General features: G+C 48.0%; 1 protein-coding gene across 10 annotated transcripts in view; it reads left to right on the top strand.

Moving 5' to 3' along the window:
- Positions 1-8149: 8149 nt before the first annotated feature.
- The window catches only part of ZC3H12D (zinc finger CCCH-type containing 12D), a 39204-nt gene continuing 22279 nt past the window's right edge, over positions 8150-25074 (top strand). Inside the window, exons 1-4 of one of the 10 annotated variants that reach the window (XM_077999499.1) lie at positions 8563-8760; positions 12859-12956; positions 14187-14220; positions 19788-20162. In XM_077999499.1, the coding sequence (XP_077855625.1) occupies positions 19858-20162 (305 nt within the window). In that variant the 5' untranslated portion in view covers positions 8563-8760; positions 12859-12956; positions 14187-14220; positions 19788-19857. Of the gene's footprint in view, positions 8761-10381; positions 10549-12858; positions 12957-14186; positions 14221-19787; positions 20163-25074 lie in introns of those variants that run through there. The other 9 variants (XM_077999501.1, XM_077999498.1, XM_077999505.1 and 6 more) reach the window with 9 other exon arrangements.

The raw sequence follows: 25074 nt of genomic DNA, 5'->3' as shown, positions 1-25074 counted from the left end.
ACAACCTCCGCCTCCCAGGTTCAAGTGATTCTCCTGCCTCAGCCTCCCAAGTAGCTTGGATTATAGGCACCTGCCATCATGCCCTGCTAATTTTTGTTATTTTCAGTAGAGATGGGGTTTCACCATGTTGGCCAGGCTGGTCTTGAACTCCTGACCTCAAGTGATCCACCAGCCTCAACCTCCCAAAGTGCTGGGATTATAGGCATGAGCCACCATGCCCAGCCCAAAACTCTTTTTAAAGCAAGTCATTTTAATTACTCTTCTGCTAATGGGAAAATCTATGGTCTTACCCGATTTTACCCACACTTGACTACTAATTAGGCTTAATTTTGCTAGGGGCACTGTCAAGAGTTGACAATTTTATGTTTTTGCCTCCTCTGCTATTCCTTGTTCATTGAATGGGCAGATGGGCACGGTTTTTGAGTGACATTTTTATGGACAATTAAAAAGTTGTATTGGCCGGACACGGTGGCTCACACTTATAATCTCAGCACTCTGGGAGGCTGAGGCACTGATCCACCTCAAGTGGATCACTTGAGGTCAGGAGTTTGAGATGAGCCTGGCCAACATGGTGAAACCTCATTTTTACTACAAAAATTAGTCAGGTGTGGTGGTGCATGCCTATAATCCCGGCTAATTGAGAGGCTGAGGTAGGAGAATCACTTGAACCCAGGAGGCGGAGGCAGCAGTGAGCTGAGATCGCGTCATTGCACTCCAGCCTGGGCAACAGCGCAAGATTCAGTCTCAAAAATTAAAAAAAAAAGTTGTATTGCTGTTATTTACTTACATGAGTAGAGTACTAGGAAGCTGGACACACATAAAGGTTGCAAATACAGTATCATTCTAGCAAGAGAGTTTGTATAAAACGAGAAGGTAGGCAATGATTCTTTGCTGCTGTGAATCTAGAACAAGACCAGTGACCTCTGGCTTCTGAAAAAGAGAAAAGTTGTGTTTGCTTGGTTTGGTGGAGAGAGCTGGGGAAACCTGAGTCAGGAACAAAGGCATATGAAGGTGGTAACAAGCCAGGTGCAGAGGGAGAGCAGGGTGGTGTCTGACTACCGCCGAGGCTGGGAAGGCAATGAATGTCAGGAGGGACGAGGAAATCGCGAAGGGGAGAGTCCCAAATGCAAAACTGAGAAGCTTGGATTTGCTTTGCCAGGCCCCCGGAAGAAAGTGGCACTGGGATAGTTGAGAAAAGTTACTCTGGGTGTTGTATGTAGGACCTTTACCATGGGTTGGCACCACATTCCTCACGTGGCATTGAACATGATTTCATTCAATACTGATTCCACACATCACCCCAAATGCAGACATACATCAAGCAGGCTTCCCAGAGGAGATGACGCACATGCTGAGGACTTCTCTTCTGCTTTTGATATCCAAGTTGGTGCATTGCTAGAACATAGAATAGGCGCAACAACAACAACGTTAAAGTCATACAGTCTTTGTTACTTAATCACTCATCTGGCATCACAGAAATAATACCAGTATCTTCAGCATGACCAGGGATGGATGTGGTTTTAGTAAACCTGATAGGGGGTAAGCAGGATCAGAATGGAGCCCACAAGGTCGACCGTAGCCTGTGCTGCATTCATGGGCTGACCTGGAAGCATCTTGGGCACAGGCTCTTTGTTGGATTCATGGCATGTCTGGCACGCAGGAGAGAGTGCCTCACATACAGCAGGAAAGTAGCCTCAAAAACACTGCAATCTCAGCAGGCGGCAGTGCGCACTTGTACCTTCACGGTAAGTGATGCTTCATTGCTGCATTGATCATTTTCTACTGGTCACTCTCTAAGAACACACCAAAAACACACACTCATGGTCTTTTCCCCTGGCATATGCTTATAGGAAATAACACGACAGGCATGACCATGATACGTGCTTAATTTTTAGGTCTGTCCTAGATCTCCCTCTCACTGCACAACCCCAGCACGGGCAGGCACAGGCAACACTGCATCACGTGCAGACAGCTGCCCCATGGCCTGCCAACCCATCCTTCAGGCTCAAGGATTCACTCCATAGCTCTTTCACTGTCTTCCCATTAGACAGCGAGAGTGTGCTTAGCTGTGAGTAAATCGTTGTCACAACCAAGAACTCTGAGGGAAAGTGTTTGTGGGCTCCAGGGGTGTATTAGTTTCCTGGGACTGTCACAACAAACTACCACAAGCAGGGTGACTTAAGACAAGGCCGGGCATGGTGGCTCACACCTGTAATCCCAGCACTTTGGGAGACCAAGGTGGGAGGATTGCTTGAGGCCAGGAGTTCAAGACCAGCCTGAGTAACATAAGAAGACCCCATGTCTACAAAAATTAAGACATTAACCAGGTGTGGTGGTGCATGCATGTAGTCGTAGCTACTCAGGAGGCTGAGGCAGGAGGATTGCTTGAGTTCAGGAGTTTGAGGTCACAGTGAGCTGATTGTGCCACTGTACTTCAGCCTGGGTGGCAGAGTGAGATTCTGTTTCAAACAAAACAAAGCAAAATAAAATCTATCATCTCACAGTTCTGCAGGCTGGAAGTCTGAATCAAGCTGTCATCAGAGCCATGCTCACTCTGAAGGCTCTAGGGAAGAATCCGTCCTTGCCTCTTCCTAGCTTCTCATGGCGTTCGCTGGCTTATAGCTGTATCATCCTCATCTCTGCCTCTGTCTTCACATTGCCTTCCTCCCTGCGACTCCTTCCAAATTTCTCAGTGCTTTCTTTTAAAAAGACACCCCAGCTGGGCCCAGTGGCTCCTGCCTGTAATCCCAGCACTTTGGGAGGCCGAGGCAGGTGGATCACCTGAGGTCAGGAGATTGAGACCAACCTGGCCAACATGGAGAAACCCCGTCTCTACTGAAAATACAAAAAATTAGCTGGGCGTGGTGGCAGATGCCTGTAATCCCAGCTACTCGGGAGGCTGAGGCAGGAGAATCGCTTGAACTTGGGAGGCAGACGTTGCAGTGAGCTGAGATCACGCCATCGCACTCCAGCCTGGGGGACAAGAGCAAGACTTAGTCTTAAAAAAAAAAAGAAAAAGACACCTGTCATTGGGTCATTGGATTTAGGGCTCACTCTCATCCAGCATGAACACTTCTTAACTTGATTTTATCTGCAAAGACTCTATTTCCGAATAAAGTCACATTCACAGATATTGGAGGTTAGGACTTGAACATATCTTTTTGGGGGCACAATTTAACCATTTAACCCACTACAGGGTGTAAGGTGCTTGCAGAGCTCAAGAAAAACTACCCAGCACTTTGGCTAGAGGTTAGCAAAGATGTTGAGCAGATACTGAGTTGAGCCTTAGAGGCCAACTTTCTAAATACAGAATGTTGCAGGCATTCAAATGTGACCACTTGTAAGCCCACATCATTAGCCCAGGAGTTGGTGTTTCATGTTAACATGCGATCATCACTCATTCTTTGCCTTCAACCCAAGGTTCCTCTACCTGTTTCCCATAGTGCTCGTGTCTTTTCATTCAGTCTCTCTTCCTAGCAATGGGTAGCGTGTTAGTACAGGCCATCTTAGAGTTCCCTAGGGGCTTTTTGTAAGAGAACTATAGCTTCCAGAAAAATGGGTCTCTATACACCAGGCACTCTTCTAAGTACTTTACAGACACTAATTCCTGTAATTCTTACAGTATCCTTACGAGGTGGGTAAGATTATTTATTCCCATTTTACATATTAGGAAACCGAAGTACAGAGGTTAGATAATTTGCTCGAAGTTATACAGTTAATAAGTAGCAGAGCACTCTGGCTTCAAGTTCATGACACCAAACTGCCTGCCATTATAAGCTTGGATTCTTTCCCTACCAAGATATGCAAAAAAAGAAAAAAAGAAACAATAAAAAAGAGCTTAGATTATTTCTCATACTATTTATCAAAATAAATTCCAGGTCATGATTAAAGACCTGAATGTAAAAAATAAAACTTGGGGTGGGCATTGTCGCTCATGCCTGTAATCCCAGCACTTTGGGGGGATCACTTGAGCCCAGGAGTCTGAGACCAGCCTGGGCAAGAGGATGCTTCTGCAAAAATTGAAAACATTAGCTGGGTGTGGTGGTGCACCCCTGCTAGTACAGTCCCAGCTACTTGGCTGGGAGGATGGCTTGAGCCCAGGAGTTCAAGGCTGCAGTGAACTGTGATTATGACAGTGCACTCCAGCCTGAGCAACAAAGACCCTATCTCAAGAGAAATGAACAAAATAAATATATAAACATTAATACGAATAAAAAGAAAAACGTCTACAGAATAGGAAAATGGGCAATGGAAGGGTGAAAAAGGAAAATTGCAATGCCAAGAAACATATAAAAAGATCCTTAAGTTCACTATGAACCAAGGAAATGAAAGTTAAAATAATCATGATATACCATTTCTCACACATCAGATTAGCAGAAAGCACTGAGATTGTCTCAATCCCAGATGTTGGCAGGATATGGAGGAATGGGGACCCCCCACCACCATGCTGCTGGTGAACCAGTCATTGGAGAGCAGCTGAGCAGTTTCTAGTGGGGCCTAACCCATGCGTGTCCATGTCACCACTGCAAATAGCTCTATATATTCTCTTTTAGCTCACTGGAAAAACAGGTTACACAACCAATGATATTCATGATGTTCACTGATGCTGTAGATAGAAGGGGACAGGCAAGCCACGGGGTCCCCTCCTGGACCCATGGATGGGCTTCCCAGTCTCCAGGACAAATGTTATCTCTCTGGGCATCTGTGTCTTCCTCTGTGGTGACGGTCTGTACCCACACGTCTGCCATCCACCATCTCAGCATCTCTGGACTGCTTCCTGAAAGCACAGACCTCAGTCTCACCACAAGGGCCAGAATGGGCAGAAATAGCCTTGGGACAGATCCAACGACAATTTTAGACAAGGTAGAAGAAAGTATGTGAGGCTCACTGCCCCACTCTCTTCTCAGTGCTCTAATAGTGTCCAGAGATGTGTGGACATTGGCCCCACTGCCACAGCAAGAGGGAAGCCATGGCCTTCTCTCTCTCTTTTTTTTTTTTTTTTTTTTTGAGATGGAGTCTCACTCCGTTGCCCAGGCTGGAGTGCAGTGGCACGATCTTGGCTCACTACAACCTCTGCCTCTCAGGTTCAAGTGATTCTCCTGCCTCAGCTTCCCGAGTAGCTGGGACTACAGGCATGCATCACCATGCCCGGCTAATTGTTGCATTTTTAATAGAGGCGGGGTTACACTCTCTTGGCCAGGCTGGTCTTGAACTCCTGACCTCACGATCCACTTGCCTCAGCCTTCCAAAGTGCTGGGATTACAGGTGTGAGCCACCGCACCCGGCCGCCATTGCCTTCTCTTACATCTCTTACATCTCTCAGAGGCAGAGCCTGGTTTTGGTTCAGTGATGTTGTAGCTAAACTTGTTGTTACCCCTGGAAGGCCTTACTTTTTGCTCAAGTGTGCAATAAATATCCTCAACAATGATTTCATTCTTCCAGCTTCTCAGAGTCATGGCAGCAAAATCATTTTAGCTGTGGAGGATTCAAGATGAGGTTTCTCTAAATCAGATACTGTAAAAAGACTGTAGCATGGCTCTTTTCTTAAATTGAATAACCATTTTTCTGCCCTAAATAATGTCTCCAAAATTTAAGGCAGAATTTTGGGGGCCTCCACCAAATGCTTGTTGTCTGCTAGTTGAGCCGATTCCAGAATCTCTTTTGAGAAGCAGTAGGTGCTGCCCACTGTGGCCCCTGTCCTGTGCAGGCATGCCTGCTCACCTGGGGCTGAGTACACATCGGGATTCCTAAATTGCATTGCCCAGGTTCATCTTTTCTTAAAGGCACAGCCAGGTTGCACTTAGCAATATCCTCACAGAGTTTCCTCTTTGATAGGTTGCTATCTCATACCTGCAAAAAATGTGGCTCAGTCATCTAGTGTTTGAAAGAGATCATCCAGGGAAGCCATTGCACTATGTGTCTCTGAGTTCTGTTGCTTTATTTGGTTAGACGATCAGAGAGCAAGGCTCTTGGACAGTGGTAGCTCATTTCCCCGTAGAAACGCCTTCCTTTGAGTTGAGGTATGAGGTTATACCCTCAGCTTTTACTGGGGCTTGTGGTGAAGAATGGGCATTTGAAGACCAACATGGCATCTTCTACAGGACTTGAGCTGAAGATATTAACTGATTTCTTACTTAATGTAAGGACTTAGATCTCTTCTTTTTTTTTTTTTAGACGGAGTTTCACTCTTGTTGCCCAGGCTGGAGTGCAATGGTTCGATCTTGGCTCACTGCAACTTCCATCTCCCGGGTTCATATGATTCTCTTGCCTCAGCCTCCCGAGTAGCTGGGATTACAGGCACCCACCAGCTAATTTTTGTACTTTTAGGAGAGACGGGGTTTCTCCATGTTGACCATATTGGCCAGGCTGGTCTCGAACTCCTGATCTCAGGTGATTCACCTGCCTTGGCCTCTCAAAGTGCTGGGATTAGAGGCGTGAGCCACCACACCCAACCAATCTCTCCTAAAATTTAACATCAGGAATGTATTTATTTCTCTTGGAAACTCTGCATCCTTTTTTATGGTTTTGGGAGCTTGGAGGCAACATGTGGTTGTGTAAAGCATGTTTTTGAGCCTGATGGCCCTGGGTTTCCGTCTTCACTCAACCACTTAATGAGTGAATGGGTGCAGGTTGGCTACCGTTTCTCAACCCCAATGACCTCATCTGGAAATGGGAATAATTATTCCAATGCCATTGAGCTGTTGTGGGGATTAGGATACTTTGATGTAAACTGCCATGTATATCATTGGTGCTAAATAAATAGGAGTTGTCGACCATGTGTGGTGGCTCATGCCTGTAATTCCAGCACTTTGGGAAGCCGAAGTGGGCAGATCATGAGGTCAGGAGTTTGAGACCAGCCTGGCCAACATGTTCAAACTCCGTCTCTACTAAAAATACAAAAATTAGCCGGGTATGGTGGCATGCACCTGTAATCCCAGCTACGTGGGAGGCTGAGACAAGAGGATTACTTGAACCCAGGAGGCGGAGGTTGCAGTGAGCTGAGATCACACCACTGCACTCCAGACTGGGCGGCAGAGCGAGACTCCATCTCAAACAAACAAACAACAACAACAAAAGAAACAAATGGGAGCTGTTACTTGAAAATCCATTGTACCAGAAAATTTCAAAGCTAGAATTAGTGTTCTAATGCAGTGACTACTCTAATCTAGCTTTCTAGTATGATAGTCTTTTTTTCTTGTAAGGATTTCTGATTGAACTTTTTAAAAAAATTATTTATTTGTTTTTGAGACAGGATCTCACTCTGTCACCCAGGCTGGAGTGCAGTAGTGCGATCACAGCTCACTACAGCCTCAACCTCCCGGGCTCAAGCAATCCATCTCAGCCTCCAGAGTGACTGGGACCACAGGTGTGTGCCATCATGCCTGGCTAATTTTTGTACTTTTTGTAGAGCTGGGGTTTGGCCATATTGCCCAGGCTGGTCTTGAACTCCTGGGCTCAAGCAATCCTTCCGCCTTGGCCTCCCAGAGTGCTGGGATTACAGGCATGAGACACTGCACCTGGCCTTATTTATTATTTTAATTATTCCATTCTCTATGTGTTTTAATCTACACTGCTTCCTATTTTCTTTGGGAGACGGGTGGTGAATAAATAAATAGAGCTACACATTCCAGTTACCTTGTGCCATTCTTACCTCCCTAGCACCAACACCTGGGTTCTAAACCCACCTTGGCCAGCTGGTCGACTGTGTGTCCTTGAGCAAGTTGCTGCCTGAGACACGGAGGTCTTTTGGGAGGTGGGCTACTGTGTGGGTTGATTGTGTTCTTTCCTCTTCTTCTGACACCTGATGAGCATCGGCAAATTGAGGAAATCATTTCAGAGTTCTGGGTCTGTTGCCTGTACCTGGTGCGGCTGGAGGCTAGGCAGCCTGCAGAATGCTGCGGTCAGGTGGGGCCAGACTTCTGGGTCAGACCTCCCCTGCCACAGTGGGAGAGAAGCTACCACCCACGCCCTGCAGGGCAGCAGTAGGGAGCCACAGGGCCATGTTATCTCTGACACAGGCTAGTGCCTTAGTCCCTAGTCAGGAGGACTTCGTGACTTGCTTGGAATTCCCCTTCATGAAGGCAGGGACAGAGTCCTGCCTGCACCACGTCCCCATATGTACCTGTATCCCCGTAGCCATCTCTGCTCTCTCTCTTGCCCTGACACTCTTCCTCCTGCAAGCTATGTTTGTGTCCAGCTGTGAGTACCGACTTTCCCCAGGAGCAGCTAGAATCTGATCATCTTCTCAGCTGGAGGCAGGAGAACTTCTGTTCCAAGTTCCCACTTGGAACAGGGGTTCTCCCACTTGGACTCTGAATGCTGTTCTTCTCATGGTGCCTCTCCTGGCTTTGCTGTGCAGCCAACCCCAGCCGCCCTCACGGAGACTTGCTGCCCTCACGGAGGGTTCGTTTTGCATGTGGTTGCTGAACTTTGATTCTGTGACTCATGCTGAGGCGTAAACTTTAAGTCACCCCCCCCATTTAATTGCTTTCTTCCTTTCCTTTTTTTTTTCTTAAAAAAAAAAAACAAAACAAAACCCAAAGCATAACTACTTTTGCAGCTGAACGTGACTGTGGCGTGCAGGAAGTGGAGCATTGGCATGAAGTGGCTCCCAGTGGCTGTGTGGTGCACGCCAGCTGCCCTCCTCTGACTCCACTGATACCTGGAGGCCTGGCCTCACTGGTGGGAGAACACGGGTGTGAAGGCTGCTGGTGACTGGGCCAGCATCCACTGTGAAGACCGGAGAGACACACCCCGCTGGTGAGTGCATGTCCCCTGGCTGTCAGTCAGTGTGGCCAACACCACGCAGACTTGAGTCCAGGGGTGGATGAGAGAGGCTGGAACCCTGGGGCAGGGGCGGGAGGAGGGCTGTTAGAGAACAGTCCTCGGGGGAGTGTGACCCTGAACAATCTGATTTCTCACACTCTAAATTATTTTAAGTGCTAAATAAAAAAATAAGATAACCGTCTTTAATTTCATTTAGGTGAAATCCTTGCTCATTTTAGCAAAATTGTGCTTAATTTCCAGATGAGTTTTTTGGGGGAAAGATTAAACAGAGGAAGCTCTTCAGTTTCAGTAAAACCTCCTTCAGATCTGCTGTGGCCTTTGAAGATATTTACATGTTAGGAAATCAGAAAGAGTAGAGCTCTCAGGCGCGTTTGAGCCCTGTCACCATGCTCATGAGAGCATCTTCCAGACTAGTTATCGTCTACGGGAAGCCTAGTTTCCAGGCTGAATGCAGTCAGTAACTTTTGGTAGTGTCTCTTACAGAGGATGCCTCTGTGGGCTTCATGAAGGCTAATGAGGAAACTGAACTAAATCTTAATCTGACTGCAGTGAAGACAAATTCCCTGCTTCCATAAGAAACCTCAGCTGTGGCCCCCAAGATGATGAGCTTTTCTCTAAGGCCAGGCGATGCCAATCACGGGGTGCCCATCACTGACACATGAGCAGGCTGGGGTGTGGACTACGGTAGAGTTGCTCCGGGATGTGGATCAGGGCTTAAATGCTTGTGTGTCTACCTTAGAGAAACCATCACAGTGCAGAAGAGCAGGGGATAAGTTTGAGAAAGTAAAAGGCCAGGCCAGCACTCTTGTTCACAGCAACATCACTCGCAGAGGCCCAGAGGCAGAGACAACCCAAGTATCCATCGAAGGGTGAATAGATAAACATGATGTGGTGTATACATACAAAGGAATGTTATTCAGCCTTAGAAATGAGAGAAATTGGCTGGGAGTGGTGGCTCACACCTGTAATTCCAGCACTTTGTGGGGCCAGGGAGGGAGGATCCCTTGAGGCCAGGGGTTTGAGACCAGCCTGGGCAACTTAGTTAGACCCCTGTCTCTCAAAAAATTTAAAAAAAACCCACCAGGCATGGGGATGTGTGCTTGTAGTTCCAGCTACTCAGGAGGCTGAGGTGGGAGGATTGCTTGAGCCCGGGAGTTTGTATTGAAGATACAATGCTGAGCAAAATAAGCCGGTGACAAAAGGACAAATACTGAATGGTTCCACTCCTAAGAGCTGCCTAGAATCATCATATTTATTGAGACAGAACGTACAAAGGTGGGCGCCGGGGGCTGGGGACGGGAAATGGGAAGTTACTGTTTAATGAGCGGGGAGTTTCAGTTTTGCAGGCTGAAAAGAGATCTGGAGCTGGACCGTGGTGATGGTTGCACAGCAGTCTGAATGTGCTCCATGCTACTGATCTGTGCCCTTAAGATAGTTACAATGGTACATTTTATGTTACATATAATTTACCACAATTTAAAGAAAATTTTTAAAAAGTACAAGTTCCCTTAAAAAAAAAAAAAAAAAAAAAAGAAGGCCAGGCGAGAAACACTAGTCCCATGAACCACAGTCTTTGCCTCTCTGTGACTTCCTCAAAATCTAACTGACTGACAGCTCCACTGAGGGCCTCTAGCTCTGAGCTGAACCAGAAACTTTCTGCTTGGCTTTTGTGGAGAAGCTCAGGGCAGGAAACTTTCTCTTCACCCTGGTGGCTGAGTTCTGGAGGCCATAATGTCGTGGATTTCTGTGGAGCTGGCAGAGGTGACCCGGGAACAGACTTGGGGGGCAGGGGCGAGGTGTTGAGTGTGCTGGTCTTGGGACTGGGGTGGCTGTGGCCTGCTCCATGGTGCCTCATGGTGGCCGGTGGCCTTTGGGTGGCACCTGAGCAGCCCTGGGAAGTGCCTTCTGGCCTCGGCGAATCGTCACCTTTGGGAGTCTGGTCTCTCCTATTTACAGTAGGGGCCTGGGTATGTCACCAAAGCCGCTCCTTGCCTCAGTTTCCTCCCCTGCACTGGGAATAATAAGGTAGTTCCCAGGACACTGAGGTTCCCACAGATGTGATAATATACAAGGAAGCGCCCATGGGAGCTGCCACTTCTCCCCCACCCTCCTTCTCTCCTCTTTGATTTTCTTTTCCTCAGGCCCTTCTAGTCAGGGGCTGCAGACTAGAACCTGGGACCCCTCCCTTGGATTGACTGATTCTAGAATGGACAGATCTGATCTGTTTCAGCCGTGGGGCCCCTGCACTTCCAGACCGCCCGAACCCACCCCCAGGGGCCCGCTCTGACCACAGGAAGCTGCTCCTGTGACCTCCCAGGGCCTTGCGGGGCCACTTGGAGGATTCTAAGTGTTGTCGCTAATCATCTGGACAGTGTGTGACTTCCAGTCAGGATGGAGGAAGGAAACTGAAATGAAGTCGTTCAGACTTTCAGGTCTTCAAAATAGGAAGGAAGAAACGAGTCGCGGCTGGCAGAGCTGCAGCTCAGAGACCACCATGTCCTGGGGGAAGGCTGCGGCCCCAGGGCCTGGGGGGCTCCTAGGAGCAGCACCTCACCCTCACCCTGCTTCTTCCGTATTTAGAAGTTTTAAAAAGGAACCGAGTTGGTTTTAAAGTCTCAAGGGAGAAAAAAGCTCTGAAGTAGATGCGGTCCTTCAGTTAGTTTAGTGTGAAAACAGCTCTCCTGGCCACGCTTTGCCCCTCGGTCTCCTCAGAAAACGGGCTGTGGGCTGTGGTCCGAGGGCCCCTTGGGGAGCTGCCCCCAACTTTGGCTGGGCGGCTCTCCCTGCGCCCATCAGGCGAAAGCCCCCAGTGTTTTCGTTTTGGAAACGTTCATGTTTCTGTCACATGGAGTGCAAGGACTTTCCTCAGAGCCGTTCCTTGGTAACCGAAGAGAAGTCACCTGACCCAGCTAACAAGATGCTGCCTGTGTCCTGACCACAACTCAAAACGACAAATTATTTTCGTCACTGCCGATCGTCTCCGCCATTTTACTAGCCATGCAGCCTTTACTTTCCAAGCCTCAGTTTCCTCACCAGCAGGAAGGGAACACTTGTATCTACCCCATCTTCCCACCAGGGGTAACGGGAAGGCCTTGGATACAAAGGCTGAGCCACGGCGGGGAGCGTGGCTCACATCTGTAATCCCAGCATTTTGGGAGGCGAGTGGATCATTTGAGGTCAGAAGTTCGAGACCAGCTTGACCTACGTAGTGAAACCCCATGTCTACTAAAATACAAAAATTAGCTGGGCATGATGGCATGTGCCTGTAGTTTCAGCTACTCGGGAGGCTGAGGCAGGAAAATCGCTTGATAATCAGGAGGCAGAGGTTGCAGTGAGCAGTGAGCCAAGGTCGCACCATTACACTCCAGCCTAGGCAGCAGAGCAAGACTCTCTCTCAAAAAAAAAAAAAAAAGCTGAGCCACAGGAAGTGAACTTTTCTGTTCCTGTCACCTGTTCCTTTCTTCTATTCCTTTCTCTCTCTTAGTTCTCACCCTCTTTTCTTTCTTCCACATATCCTCCCTCTTCCCTTCTTTCTTTTTCTTCCAAATTAAAACAAATGTCACAGTGCCTGTGTGGGGAGGGATGGAGGTGGCCGGGCTGTCAGTGGTGGGAAGGCTTCTGAGAGGTGTGGCAGTGGGGTTTGCCTGTGAGGTAGATGTTCTGGGCGTTCTGGGCGAGGGAAGAGCCTGACTGGAGGCCTTCTGGGCTCAGTGAGTGGCCCTGGTGTGAGGCTGGCCTGCCAGGCTGGGTGAGTGTCCTCTTCCTTTATGGAGTCTGGGCCGCAGGTGGACCTCAGCTGAGGGGACAACTGTCCTGAGAGAGGACTGGTTACCAGTCAGGGAGGAGGTGAGGCTGGGCTGGAGACAGGTGACCAAGAGCCTGGAGGGTGTGTTGGGCCCGGCTGTGATGATGGCGTGGAGTGTGACACGGCCCTTCTTCCTGCTTGGAAGAGCCAGTCTCTCTCCAGCAGTTCCTTGGCCTTCCCTGCCCCTCAAAGGAAGATAAGACCTTCCTCACCTGTATTATTATTATTTTTTTTGAGACAAAATTAATTTCACTCTTGTTGCCCAGGCTGGAGTGCAGTGGCGCAACCTTGACTCACCGCAATCTCCACCTCCTGGGTTCAAGTGATTCTCCTGCCTCAGCCTCCCGAGTAGCTGGGATTACAGGTATGCGCCACCATGCCTGGCTAATTTTGTATTTTTAGTAGAGACAGGGTTTCTCCATGTTGGTCAGGCTGGTCTCGAACTCCCAACCTCATCCTCACCTGTATTTTGATAGCACATTTTTCTTTTTCTTTCTTATTTTGTTTTATTTTTTTGAGACAGGGTCTCAGTCTGCTGCCCAGGCTGGAGTGCAGTGGCACAATCATGGCTCACTGAAACCTTAAACTCCAGGCTCAATCAATCCTCCCACTTCAGCCTCCTGAGTAGCTGAGACTACAGGTGTGAGCCAACACGCCCAGCTAATTTTTTTTTGTATTTTTTGTGGAGTCGGGTTTTGCCATGTTGCCCAGGCTGGTCTTGAACTCCTGGGCTCAAGTGATTCGCTCACCTTGGCCTCCCAAGGGGCTGGCATTACAGTCATGAGCCACTGTGCCCGGGCTCCAACTTTTATTTTAGGTTCAAGGATACGTGTGCAGGTTTGTTACATGGGTAAATTACATGTGGTGGGAGTTGGGTGTATAGATTACTTTGTTACTCAGGTAATGAGTTTAGTACCTGATAGGTGGTTTTTCAATCCTCGCCCTCCTCCAACCCTCCGACCTTAAGTGGGTTCTGGTATCTTTTTTTTTTTTTTTTGAGACAGAGTTTCAAGCTTATTGCCCAGGCTGGAGCACAATGGTATGATCTCAGCTCACCGCAAGCCCCGCCTTCCTGGTTCAAGCAATTCTCCTGCCTCAGCCTCCCGAGTAGCTGGGATTACAGGCATGTGCCACCACATCCGGCTCATTTTGTATTTTTAGTAGAGACAGGATTTCTCCATGTTGGTCAGGCTGGTCTGCTTCGGCTTCCCAAAGTTCTGGGATTACAGGAATAAGCCACTGGGCCCGGTCAGTGCTGGTATCTATTGTTCTCTTCTTTGTGTCCATGTGGACTCCGTGTTTCACTCCCACTTATAAGTGAGAACATGTGCTATTTGGTTTTTTGTTTCTGCATTAATTCATCTAGGATAATGGCCTCCAGCTCCATCCATATTGTTGCAAAGGACATGATTTTGTTTTTTATGTCTGCATGGTGTTCCGCGATGTATATGTACCACATCTGAAAGCACATTTTTCTAACTGAATGTACATGCTTATCTTCATGGTTTACGGTTCATTGTTAACGTTTTTTGTCTGTTTTATTGAACTGATTGTGAATGAGTTGGCATTGGATTGTCTTATTTTGTTTTCATAGAGCTGGGGTGCAGCACAGTGCTGGTGTTGAGTTGGTGAGTAGCAAATGTTTGTTACGCAAAGGACACACAAAGGAGTGAATGAGCTAGGGTGGTGGTGGTGTGAGTGTGAAGGGGAGGGTGGTTATGGAAAATGTCCAGGAAGTAGAATTATTGGCCAATGGGATGTAGAGGTGAGGAAAAGAGAGGAGTGAAAGGGGACTTCGAGATTTCTTCTTTGGGCCTCTGGGAGATGCCATTCAATAAGATTGGGAGCCCAAGGAAAAAAATATTTGAGGAGACAAGATAATTTTAGCTTTGGACATTTAGTTTTAAAAATCTATTAGGGCATTGTGGCACACACCTGTGGTCCTGGATACTTAGTAGGCTAAGGTGGGAGGATCATTTGAGTCCAGGAGTTCAAGTTCAGCTTGGGCAACATAGTAAGACCCTATCTCTAAAAATTAAAAAAAAATCCATTAAACTCCTCAGATATATTAGGCATCATGCTGGTGCTGGTGATTCTGAGGCAATAGGTCAGGATACCTGAGTAATTCAGCGTCTTGAGAAACAGAAGAATGACAATTCACTGTGTTATAAGACAGGTGTGAGCAAAGTGCTGTGGTAGATGAGGTGGCCAAGCTGCTCATTCTGTCTGTAGGCACAGGGATGACAGCTCTGAATAACATCTGAGCTGAATCTTGATGTCTTCCAAGACAAAAAAAAGCCTTCCAGGTAGAGAGGAAAACATACGTAGAAACACAGTGCTGAGAACATCCTGTTTTTTTGTTTGTTTTTTAAGTTTAGTTTTATTTTTTAAGAGATAGGATCTTGCTCTGTCACCCAGGCTGGGGTGCAGTGACGTGATCACAGCTCACTGCAGCCTCGACCTCCTGGGGTCAAGTAATCCTCCTGTCTCAGCCTCCTGAGTGGCTGGAATTTCAGGCACACACCACCATGCCCAGATAATTTTTAACATTTTTTTTTTTTTTTAGAGATGGGGTCTTACTATGTTGTCCAGGCTATTCTTGAACTCCTGGCCTCAGGCAATCTTCCCACCTCAGCTTCCCAAAGTGCTGAGATTACAGGCACGAGCCACTATGCTTAGTGTGAGAACATTCTGGAATGCCTAGGGAGCAGGCAAATGCTCAGCATGGCTCTAGAGAAGGGGTCAGGTGTGCCAGGGGTGGGCAGTGAGGTGGACGATATCAGGGCTGCTTTGTGACAAGCTCATCAGCCTGCCTAGGAATTGGTGTATTTATTGTAGCCAATGAGGAGATTTCGGAGCAGGTGGCGAACATGATCAGACTGGCTACAGGTCAGATGGAGGCTGTTACAGTTGTCAGGTGTGGGGTGAAGACGGCAGGACTGAGGTGTGGGTGGGGCAGAGGACAGTAGGAGATAGATTTGAGAGGGCCAGATTGAGGGAGTAAAGACTCTGGATGTTCTGTACTGGGGCCCTGGGTGAAGGAGGGCATGTCTATAGGTCACCTACTGGAGTTAGCTATGTGGAAATACCTGTTGGAACAGCTCTAGATTTAAGAATAAACTTTTTAATTTCAGAACCCCTTTATACTCTTAAAAATTATTAAGAGTCTTTGTTTATGTGGGTTCTATCTATCGCTGAATATGTACTTTATTAGAAATGAAAACGAAGAACTTAAAAAAATTCATTTATTTCTACATAAATAATAAACCAATTACACTGACATAAATGACATATCTTCATGAAAAATAACTTTATTTTCCAAAACAAAAAAAAATTAGTAAGAAGCCTGGCACTGATTCACATTTCTGCAAATCTCTTTAATGTCTGGGTTAACAGAAGACAGCTGGATTCTCATACTTGCTTCTGCATTCAAGCTGTTGCAGTGTCACACAACATGTAGTCTCTAGAATATTCTGTCGTACACATAGGAGAGGATAAGAGTAAAGTACAGAAATTACATCTTAGCATTATTATAAAAATAGTTTTTGTTTGTTTGTTTGTTTGTTTGAGATGGAGTCTCATTCTTGTTGTCCAGGCTGGAGTGCAGTGGCGCGATCTCGGCTTACTACAACCTCCGCCCCCCGGGTTCAAGCAATTCTCCTGCCTCAGCTTCCCGAGTAGCTGAGACTACAGGTGTACACCACCATGCCCAGCTAATTTTTGCATTTTTAGTAGAGAGGGGGGTTTCACTATATTGGCCAGGCTGGTCTTGAACTCCTGACCTCGTGATCCCCCCGCCTTGGGCTCCCAAAGTGTTGGGATTATAGGCGTGAGCCCTGTGCCTGGCCTAAAAATAGTTTTTACTTTGAAGATGCCCTGAAAAAATCCTGGAGTCCCCCAAGCTTCCCTAGACCACACCTTGGGAACCACTGAAGTAGTCACTTAGCAAATATCTGTTGTGTGACAGCATTCTGAGTTCCCATAATATTTAAATAGCATGCACAGCGTTTGTCTCACAGACTTATAACTGTGCCCAGTGTTCCGTGGGAGGTGTGAGCAAATCATGCAGCTGTGGGGCCCATCAGAATATAGGGGCTGGTGGAGGGTCTGGGTGGCACCCCAACACTGAAGGATAGGGGACAGAGCTGGACCGATTTAGGGAAAGAATGAGGCCAAGTTACACAGCCTAAGGGAATAGATAGTTTCAAGAAAGGGCAGTCCACAATTTTTAATTTAAAATAACAGGTCAAGGAGTGGTTCCCAGTTTCAAAAACGGCAGAGAGGTGGCATAAGGCAAGGACTGTGAAGATGTTGCTGGAGTTGGCAGTTAGAAGGGGCTGGTGCCCCTGGGGTCGGTTTCATTATTTCACGTGGTGCCTGCCATCAGTGGGCTGAGGTGGAGTGGGAGGTGAGCAGGTGGCCGCTGTGGCAGAGGCCTCTCTGTCCAGGGGACTGGCTGCGAAATGCCCTTCACTTGCCAGACCCTGCCATTGTTAGATCTGCTCTGGCTCCTGAACTCCTGGGACAGGCCTGCGGAGAATGCCAGGCCAAAGTGGGAACCTGGCTGAGAGATGTGATTGACGCAAAGAAGTCAAATAGGAGAAGAGGGACTGAAGGTCAGGAGCCTGTGATACTGAGATGAGGATGGTGTAGAAAGGTGGATATGCCAGAATGTTCACTGAGCCTGATTTCTAACAGCGAAAAATGGAAAACAGACCTTCATCCTATGACACATGGTTAAACACTGAAGAACATATTCACTCATTCATTCATTCATTCATTCACCAATCAACACGTGTACATTGAATTCAACCGTGTGAGTCACTGTCCTAAGTGCTGGGGATACAGTGAGCAGCAGAACAGGTAAACTGGCATGGAAAGATTTCCAAACTGCAATTCTATTCTATTCTATTCTATTCTATTCTATTCTATTCTATTCTATTCTATTCTATTCTATTCTATTCTATTCTATTCTATTCTATTCTATTCCATTCCATTCCATTCCATTCCATTCCATTCCATTCTGTTTTTATTTTTTAGACAGGGTCTCGCTCTATCACCTGGGCTGAAATGCAGTGGTATGATCTCGGCTCACTGCAGCCTCAAACTCCTGGGCTCAAGAGATTTTACCGTCTCAGCCTCCTGAGTAGCTGGGACTACAGGCCAACGCCACCATGCTCAGTTAATTTTTTTATTTTTTTGTAGAGTCAGGGTTTTGTCATGTTGCTGTGACTGGTCTCAAATTCCTAGGCTAAAGCGATCCACCTGCCTCGCCCCCCAGAGTATTGGGATTACAGACATGAACCACTGCGCCCAGTCAAAAATGCATTTTTTTTGTTGTTGTTTGGAGAGATGGAGTCTCACTCTGTCACCCAGGTTGGAGTGCAGTAGCACAATCTCGGCTCACTGCAGCCTTCGCCTCCCAAGTTCCAGCAATTCTCCTGCCTCAGCCTCCCAAGTAGCTGAGATTACAGGCATGTGCCACACGCCTGGCCAATTTTTATATTTTTAGTAGAGATGGGGTTTCGCCGTGCTGGCCAGGCTGGTCTTGAACTCCCGACCTTGGGACCCACCTGCCTTGGCCTTCCAAAGTGCTGGAATTACAGGTGTGAGCCACTGCACCCAGCCCCCAAAATGCATTTTTAATAATAAAAGTAAGTTGCTTAGCAATAAGTGTAATATGAGACCATTTGTGTGAAACTAAAACAAAACAACTCTAAAACAATATTTGTGTTTATCTATTAGACATGCAAGTAAACTTATAGAGAAAGCACTAGAGGGATGCAGAAAAACGTAGGGAAGCGAGTGGGTTGGGGTGCGTAGGAGAGGCATCATGTATTTTATTCATCGTTGCTTGGAGTTTTCGCTTGTAGTAAATATGTTTTCATGATTATTTCTGTATTAAAAAATTTATTTTTTTGAATATGTCAGTCTTTGTGGGTAGAAAAGAGAGAGGGACCCAGGCTGTCTAGAGTGTTCCTATTGGTTTAGTCGTCTTCCTTTAGAAACCATCTATCAGGCTGCAACCCCCTTGCCAGGTCACCCCCCACCCCCTGGTGTAGGCCAGGACGTAATGCCTGCTTGGGACGGATCAAATTTGGGGTAGGCCCTTTTTTTTTTTCTTTTTGAAATGAAGTTTCAATCTTGTTGCCCAGGCTGGAGTGCAATGTTGTGATCTCGGCTCACTGCAACCTCTGCCTCCCAGGTTCAAGCGATTCTCCTGCCTCAGCCTCCAGAGTAGCTGGGATTACAGGCATGCGCCACCATGCCGGGCTAATTTTTGTATTTTTAGTACAGACGGGTTTTCACCATGTTGGCCAGGCTGGTCTCTATCTCCTGACCTCTTGATCTGCCTGCCTCAGCCTCCCAAAGTGCTGGAATGACAGGCGTGAGCCACTGCGCCCGGCCGGGGCAGGCCCTTCTATTGCAGAGGTTCAGTGTGGTCTGAGTTAATCATTAGGGAAAGCTGTGCAGGGCACCAAGCAGAATTTGGGTGGGAGCACTGCCTTTCTGGGAGTAGAATTCACCAGGGGGCACTTGGCCTTGGGTAAGCCAGGGGCCTCTGTTAGTCTGCTTGGCCCCAGAGCAAAGCACCATAGACTAGGGGCTTAAGGGAAATTCATTGTCTCAAAGTTCTGGAGCCTGGAAGTTCAAGGTCAAGGTGCCTGCAGGGTCGCTTTCTCCCTTCTCCATGAGTCTTCATATGGTGGTCCCTCTGTGTGTTCTGTGTTCAAATTTCCGCTTCTTATAAGGACACCAGTCATATTGGATTTGGGATCTCCTTTTAGAGGTCCTAGCTCTAAATATAGTCACACTCTGAGGCACTAGGGTGAGGAATTCACCATGGGAATTTTGGGAGGTCATTATTCAGCCCCCTACAGAGCCTGAGAAACAAGAAATCTATGTCTGGCCTGTCCGGAGTGCTGGGTGCACGCTCAGCCCCTGCAGCCCTGGTGTGTGGTCGGGGTTCCCTGCCAGGCAGTGTGGGGTGAAGGCCTCAGACAGCGCACTGTGAAAGCAACGTGATTGCTTCTGCAGCTCCGCAGCCACACTGAGCAACTGAAAGTCCCCAAGGGGACTGGGCTCCACCTGATTTCCTGACAGCTAGGCCGGGAGGGAGCCAGCGCAGGCATACCTTGCCCTTGCCCCAGTCTGCCCAGGAAACACCTGATGGATGCGTTTTTTTTCTCTTTAGCTCACGCCTGCAGGGCTCTGAGAGGAGGAAGCCTGGGGCAGGACCTGTGCCGGTGGCCGCTGGACACAGCATGGAGCACCCCAGCAAGATGGAGTTCTTCCAGAAGCTGGGCTACGACCGGGAGGACGTGCTCCGGGTGCTGGGCAAGCTGGGCGAGGGCGCCCTGGTCAACGACGTGCTGCAGGAGCTTATCCGCACGGGCAGCCGCCCGGGGGCCCTGGAGTACCCGGCTGCACCCAGGCTAGTGCCTCGGGGCTCCTGTGGGGCCCTGGACTCTGCCCAGCGTGGCCCGGGGACAGCCCTGGAAGAGGACTTCGGAGCCCTGGCCAGTTCTCTGCGACCCATAGTTATCGATGGCAGCAATGTGGCAATGAGGTAGCTTCCCTTCATCCTGTAGCTGGGGCTGGGGAGGCCCCTGTTCGCAGGAGCCCTGAGAACTGTCCCTCTTCGCTGTGGTTTGGTCCAAAGAGCTCTGGGGCCAATGGATCAGGCTTTGAATCCCTGTGCCGTCTCTTAGTAGCTGTGTGGCATTAAGCAAGTCACTTAACCCCTCTGAGTCTCATTTTCTCCATCTGTATAGTTGGGATAAAATCTCCGTAGAGGGTTTTTGTGCACAAAATGCCTAGGATAGTGCCTGACACAGAGTAAGTGTTCAACAAGTGTAGCTGTTATTATCATAACCCAGAGGAAGAGCCTTCTTTTGGGGAAGGTGTGGTAATGAGGGAGGCGCCCTGGGTCAAGTGTTGGCAGATGTGGCTTCTTGTTGGGAGTTTGTTCCTAACCGGCTGCGAGACTCTGGGAAAGCTGCAGAACTCATTTCCTCTTCTGTGAAAAAGGCCCACAAATATCTCTTCTACTCTCTCAAGGTTATGAGCATCAGAGGGGCTGGTGTGCTTTGAAGTGTGCTGGAAGCCCTCTGCTGGGGTTGCTGGGGAGGTGGTGTTGCAGTTCCCCAGTTAAGTTTGAGAGATTTGTTTGTGGCCCCCTCAGCTACAGATGCGGCTGTGTGAACATTTGTGTGTTGGCATCTTTGTGGGTTTCAGAAATGCCAGCCTCATGCCCGAATTGTTATCTGCCTGTCTTGGCTACGCTCCTCTGTGACGGAATCTCTGCAGCCTGCCCCAATACCCTGCTGGGTGAAGTGGGGCATTGCTCAAACAAGTGGATTATTCTACCACTTGGCTTTGTTACAGCCGTGCAAAGGGCAGAGCCATAGGAAATAGTTTACTCACAGCTGTAAATATATGTGCTTCCCTTTTCAGAAGCTGAGTTACTTCCATCGTAGGTGGGAATCCATAAAAGCAATTCTCCACAGTGCCGAATGTGTCAACAGAGCCTCCAAGAGTTTCTCCTGGGGATTTGGGCTCACTTTGGGTTTGGTGTTGCAGGACCTAGGTTTGCAATGGTTCAACCCAGATGGTCCAGCCTCAGGGGCTGTCCCTGCCCTTTTTGAGGTGTGTACTGAGGGTTTTTTTTTTTTTTCAACTTTTAACCAGCTAAGTCTCCTTGGTATTGATGACATCAGCAGGCGATGGAGCCCTCTCTTTCTCCTGGGACTTAGGGGCTGGCCCAGGGGGTCTCTGTTGCATTCTCACCCATGTCATGTATAGGCACCAGATAGGTAAACCTATGAAATCCTGCTCAATTTAAGATCTCTGGGAAGCTAGAAGGATTTTTAAGAATCCAGTAGGCTCCGAGGGTCCTAGAAAGTCTAGAAGGGGTTGTGAGAAGGGCCTGGCCTCTATATGATCTGAGCAAGGAACCTCTCTGTCTGGGCTTCCATAGAAAGAAGGCTTTGAATGCTTAAATCAAAGACCTTCCCAGCCCTAAGGTTGTATGAGTTCTGTGATTCCAAATCAAAAGAGCAGAGTGGCTGTAGGGTAAAAAGACTATTTCGGGGCAACAAGAAACATGCCTGGTCTCCAGAGAATCTCTTTGGGGACCAGGCATGTTTTAGAAATTGTTATAACAGGATAGTGGTGGAGGGTTTTGTTTTTATGGGAGACTCTGTGGCTGCTTGGAGTCAAACTTAAGCCACATCGTCTGTTAGCACATGACCGTAATGTGTCCTGGGTACACCCATTGATCGCCCACCTCTGCCCCTCACCTCCCATGATTGCAATCAGAATAATTTTCTCATGCTCAGTCTGTGTGGGTTGCACATCGAAACCCTTACTCAGACTTACTACGAAGAATGTGTCAGAGCATAAATGTTTTCACACACTGGCTACCTCCAAAACCCCTGAGTTCCAGAGCACATGTACCTATGCTCTGTGTGTGTCATATATGGACACACACACACACAGTGTGTCTACACACACACATATCCCCTCCCTCTGCCCCTGGATCCCAGTAGTTAGGGAAAAGAGACAAATGGCACAACCGCCACCTGATCACGGGACTTAATTTGTTCCTTTTAAAGGCAAGTTCTGGGGAGAGTGGGGTGTGAGGTTCCACCCTATCCTCTGCCCCTCTGTAGTGACATCTGTTGTGTCCTCCAATGGGATTTTCAGCAGGACACACGTTCCCTGGGTCTGCCATATCCTTAGTCATGAAAGGTTCAAGCGGGTGCTGACCCTTCACAGGCAATGGGTGATTGAAACCCAAAGTGGTGTCTCATTGTTACCTGTTGACCTCAAAATTCAATTAACCTCAGAAACATGGTTTCTGAATATTCCCTTTCACTGAGGTTTTGTAGTATTGCAGACATTGCCATTTTCCATTTTTGAAGGCAATACTGCTTCATGCACTGTCTGGCCTTTCAGTGGTGGGGAGGGGCTTAAAGACTGAATGGGACACCTGTTCTTCCCTCCTTGAGCGGATGAGAAGTATGGCTCCTGTTGGTGGGAATGTTCTTCAGTGTGCCTGTTCCTGGCTGTGGCTCTGTCCCCTGGAAACGTCCTTCTGGAAATTCTAGAGGAGAATCTTTTTATTTTTTCCAGCTTCTAGAGACTGCATTCATCAGCTTATGGCCCCTTCTATCTTCAAAGCCAGCGATGGCCTGAAATGATACACACAATGTGGCATGTCTATGTACATATATGTGTTTCTCTGGGGGAAAGATTTATAGCTTTCAATAGATACTTAAAAGGCCTGTCATCCCCAGAATATGACAACCCACTGACATAGAATGAGAAATTACAGATAATACTATGCTTTATGGCCAGGGATTTACTTTTCCTCTGCCTTTCAGGAGGCACTAGGCCATGTGTCCCCTGTTAGCACAGAGAATGTTAGAGCAGGCCATCAGTCCTTGTTCTGACCCTCTCAGTTACACAGGAAGGGACCTGACAGGCTTGACAATGGTCAACAATGACTTGAATCAGACCCTGACCCCCACCTGTGCTTCCTAACCATGACACAATAGGTAGAAGTTTCTGTGGGCTTCTTTCCCCAGTGTTTCAGAATGTTTAGCCCAAGGCCATTGGTCATGGTTGGCTGAACCCAGAAGGCCTGGCTGCCGCTCTCTGGAGGCTGACAGAGTGGGCCACTGGCCCAGTGCTTTTTACAGAAATGGGCTCTTCTAAGCAGGACTACTGGCATCATTCATCATTTTGTTTAAGAGGTGGGTCAACATAACGAGAACTACAAGTGATGATGTGGGAAGAGTGGAAGACAGGGACCTGGTAAACAGACCTATGGTTGCTCCCAGTTTTGCTGGACCTCTTGCTGCACCCCATAAAGGAAACCAAGGGAGGTCAGAGGCATGGGACTGCTAGGCCAGGGCTGCCCAACACAACTCCCCACAGTGAGGGCAAGGCCCACCCCTGCCCTGTCCCCGCAAAGCCACTTGCCACGTGTGGTCATCGAGCACTTCAAATGTGGCCAGTGCAACCAAGGAACTGGCTTCTACATTTTAGTTTTAAAATTAATTTTAATTTAAATGTGAATAGCCAGGTGTGGCAAGTGGCTACAGATTGGACTGTACAGCTCTCCCTTTTCAGCCATCCAGCTGTGTGACCTCAGGTAAGTCACCTGGCTTGAGCCCTATTTACACAATTAGGAGGTTGGACTAAACCTTAAAAGGCCTTTTCATCTCTAACAGGTGAGGATTCAAGGTGGCTATTTTACAAACGCTTGAAATAAATAAATACACTTTATTTTATTTTATTTTTTTCTTCAGACGGAGTCTTGCTGTTTTGCCAGGCTGGAGTGCAGTGGTCCAATCTCGGCTCTCTGCAACCTCTACTTCCTAGGTTCAATCGATTCTCCTGCGTCAGTCTCCTGAGTAGCTGGGATTACAGGTGCCTGCCACCACACCCGGCTAATTTTTGTAGTTTTTTGTTTGTTTGTTTTGAGACAGAGTCTCGCTCTGTCGTCTCGCTCTGTTGCCCAGGCTGGTGTGAAGTGACAAGATCTTGGCTCACTGCAACCTCTTACCTCCTGGGTTCAAGCAATTCTCCTGCCTCAGCTTCCCGAGTAGCTAGGACTACAGTCGTGTGCTACCATGCTTGGCTAATTTTTTGTAATTTTAGTAGATACTGGGTTTCACCATGTTGGCCAGGCTGGTCTCGAACACCTGACCTCGTGATCTGCCTGCCTCGGCCTCCCAAAGTGCTGGGATTACAGGTGTGAGCCACTGCACCTGGTCAAATTTTTGTATTTTTTTAGTAGAGACAGGGTTTCACCATGTTGGCCAGGTTGGTCTCGAACTCCTGACCTCAAGTGACCCACCCACCTCAGCCTCCAAAGTGCTGGGATTGCAGGTGTGAGCCACCGTGCCTGGTCAATACATTTTTCTCAAAAAGGAATTTCTCTTCTTTAGAGGTTCAGAGAGAGTAAGTAACTCGCCTGAGGTCACAGAGCAAGAAGAGCCAGCTCTGGATTCAGTGCTCTCTTCAATGCCTCGTGTTCCCCTGAGACATTACCATTCCTTCTGCTCTTCCCCTGGCCTAGGAAAGGGCCACAGGGTAGGAGACCCTGATCCATAGGCTCTTGACCTGCAGCCAGAGCCTGGCAGAGCACAGGTGGGCTCTGGCTGCAGTTGACAAGCCCTGGACTTGTCAGCTGCAGACGGGAGGTGTGAGGCCCCACTCCCTTCACAGGGGCCCTCTGCAGGGCAGGTGCCCAGGATGCCCTCAGGGTGCCACATGTGCCTCAAATAGTAGCTCTCATGGACTAGCAGCCCAAAGACTGGTTTCCGAGTGCAGTCTCCATACCTTTAAGGTAGGGCCGTGTGTATGTTTCTGTGACAAAGAGAGGGACATCAGCTTGGATCATTCAGCTGAATATCTGAGTCCATAGATACCTTGCCTTAAGAATAATGTCCAGCAACTTTTTAAAAAGA

Source organism: Macaca mulatta, chromosome 4 (genome assembly GCF_049350105.2).
Source record: "Macaca mulatta isolate MMU2019108-1 chromosome 4, T2T-MMU8v2.0, whole genome shotgun sequence".
Lineage (NCBI taxonomy): Eukaryota > Metazoa > Chordata > Mammalia > Primates > Cercopithecidae > Macaca > Macaca mulatta.
The sequence above is the reverse complement of the archived record's forward strand: the minus strand, read 5'-3'. Positions and strand labels throughout refer to the sequence as shown.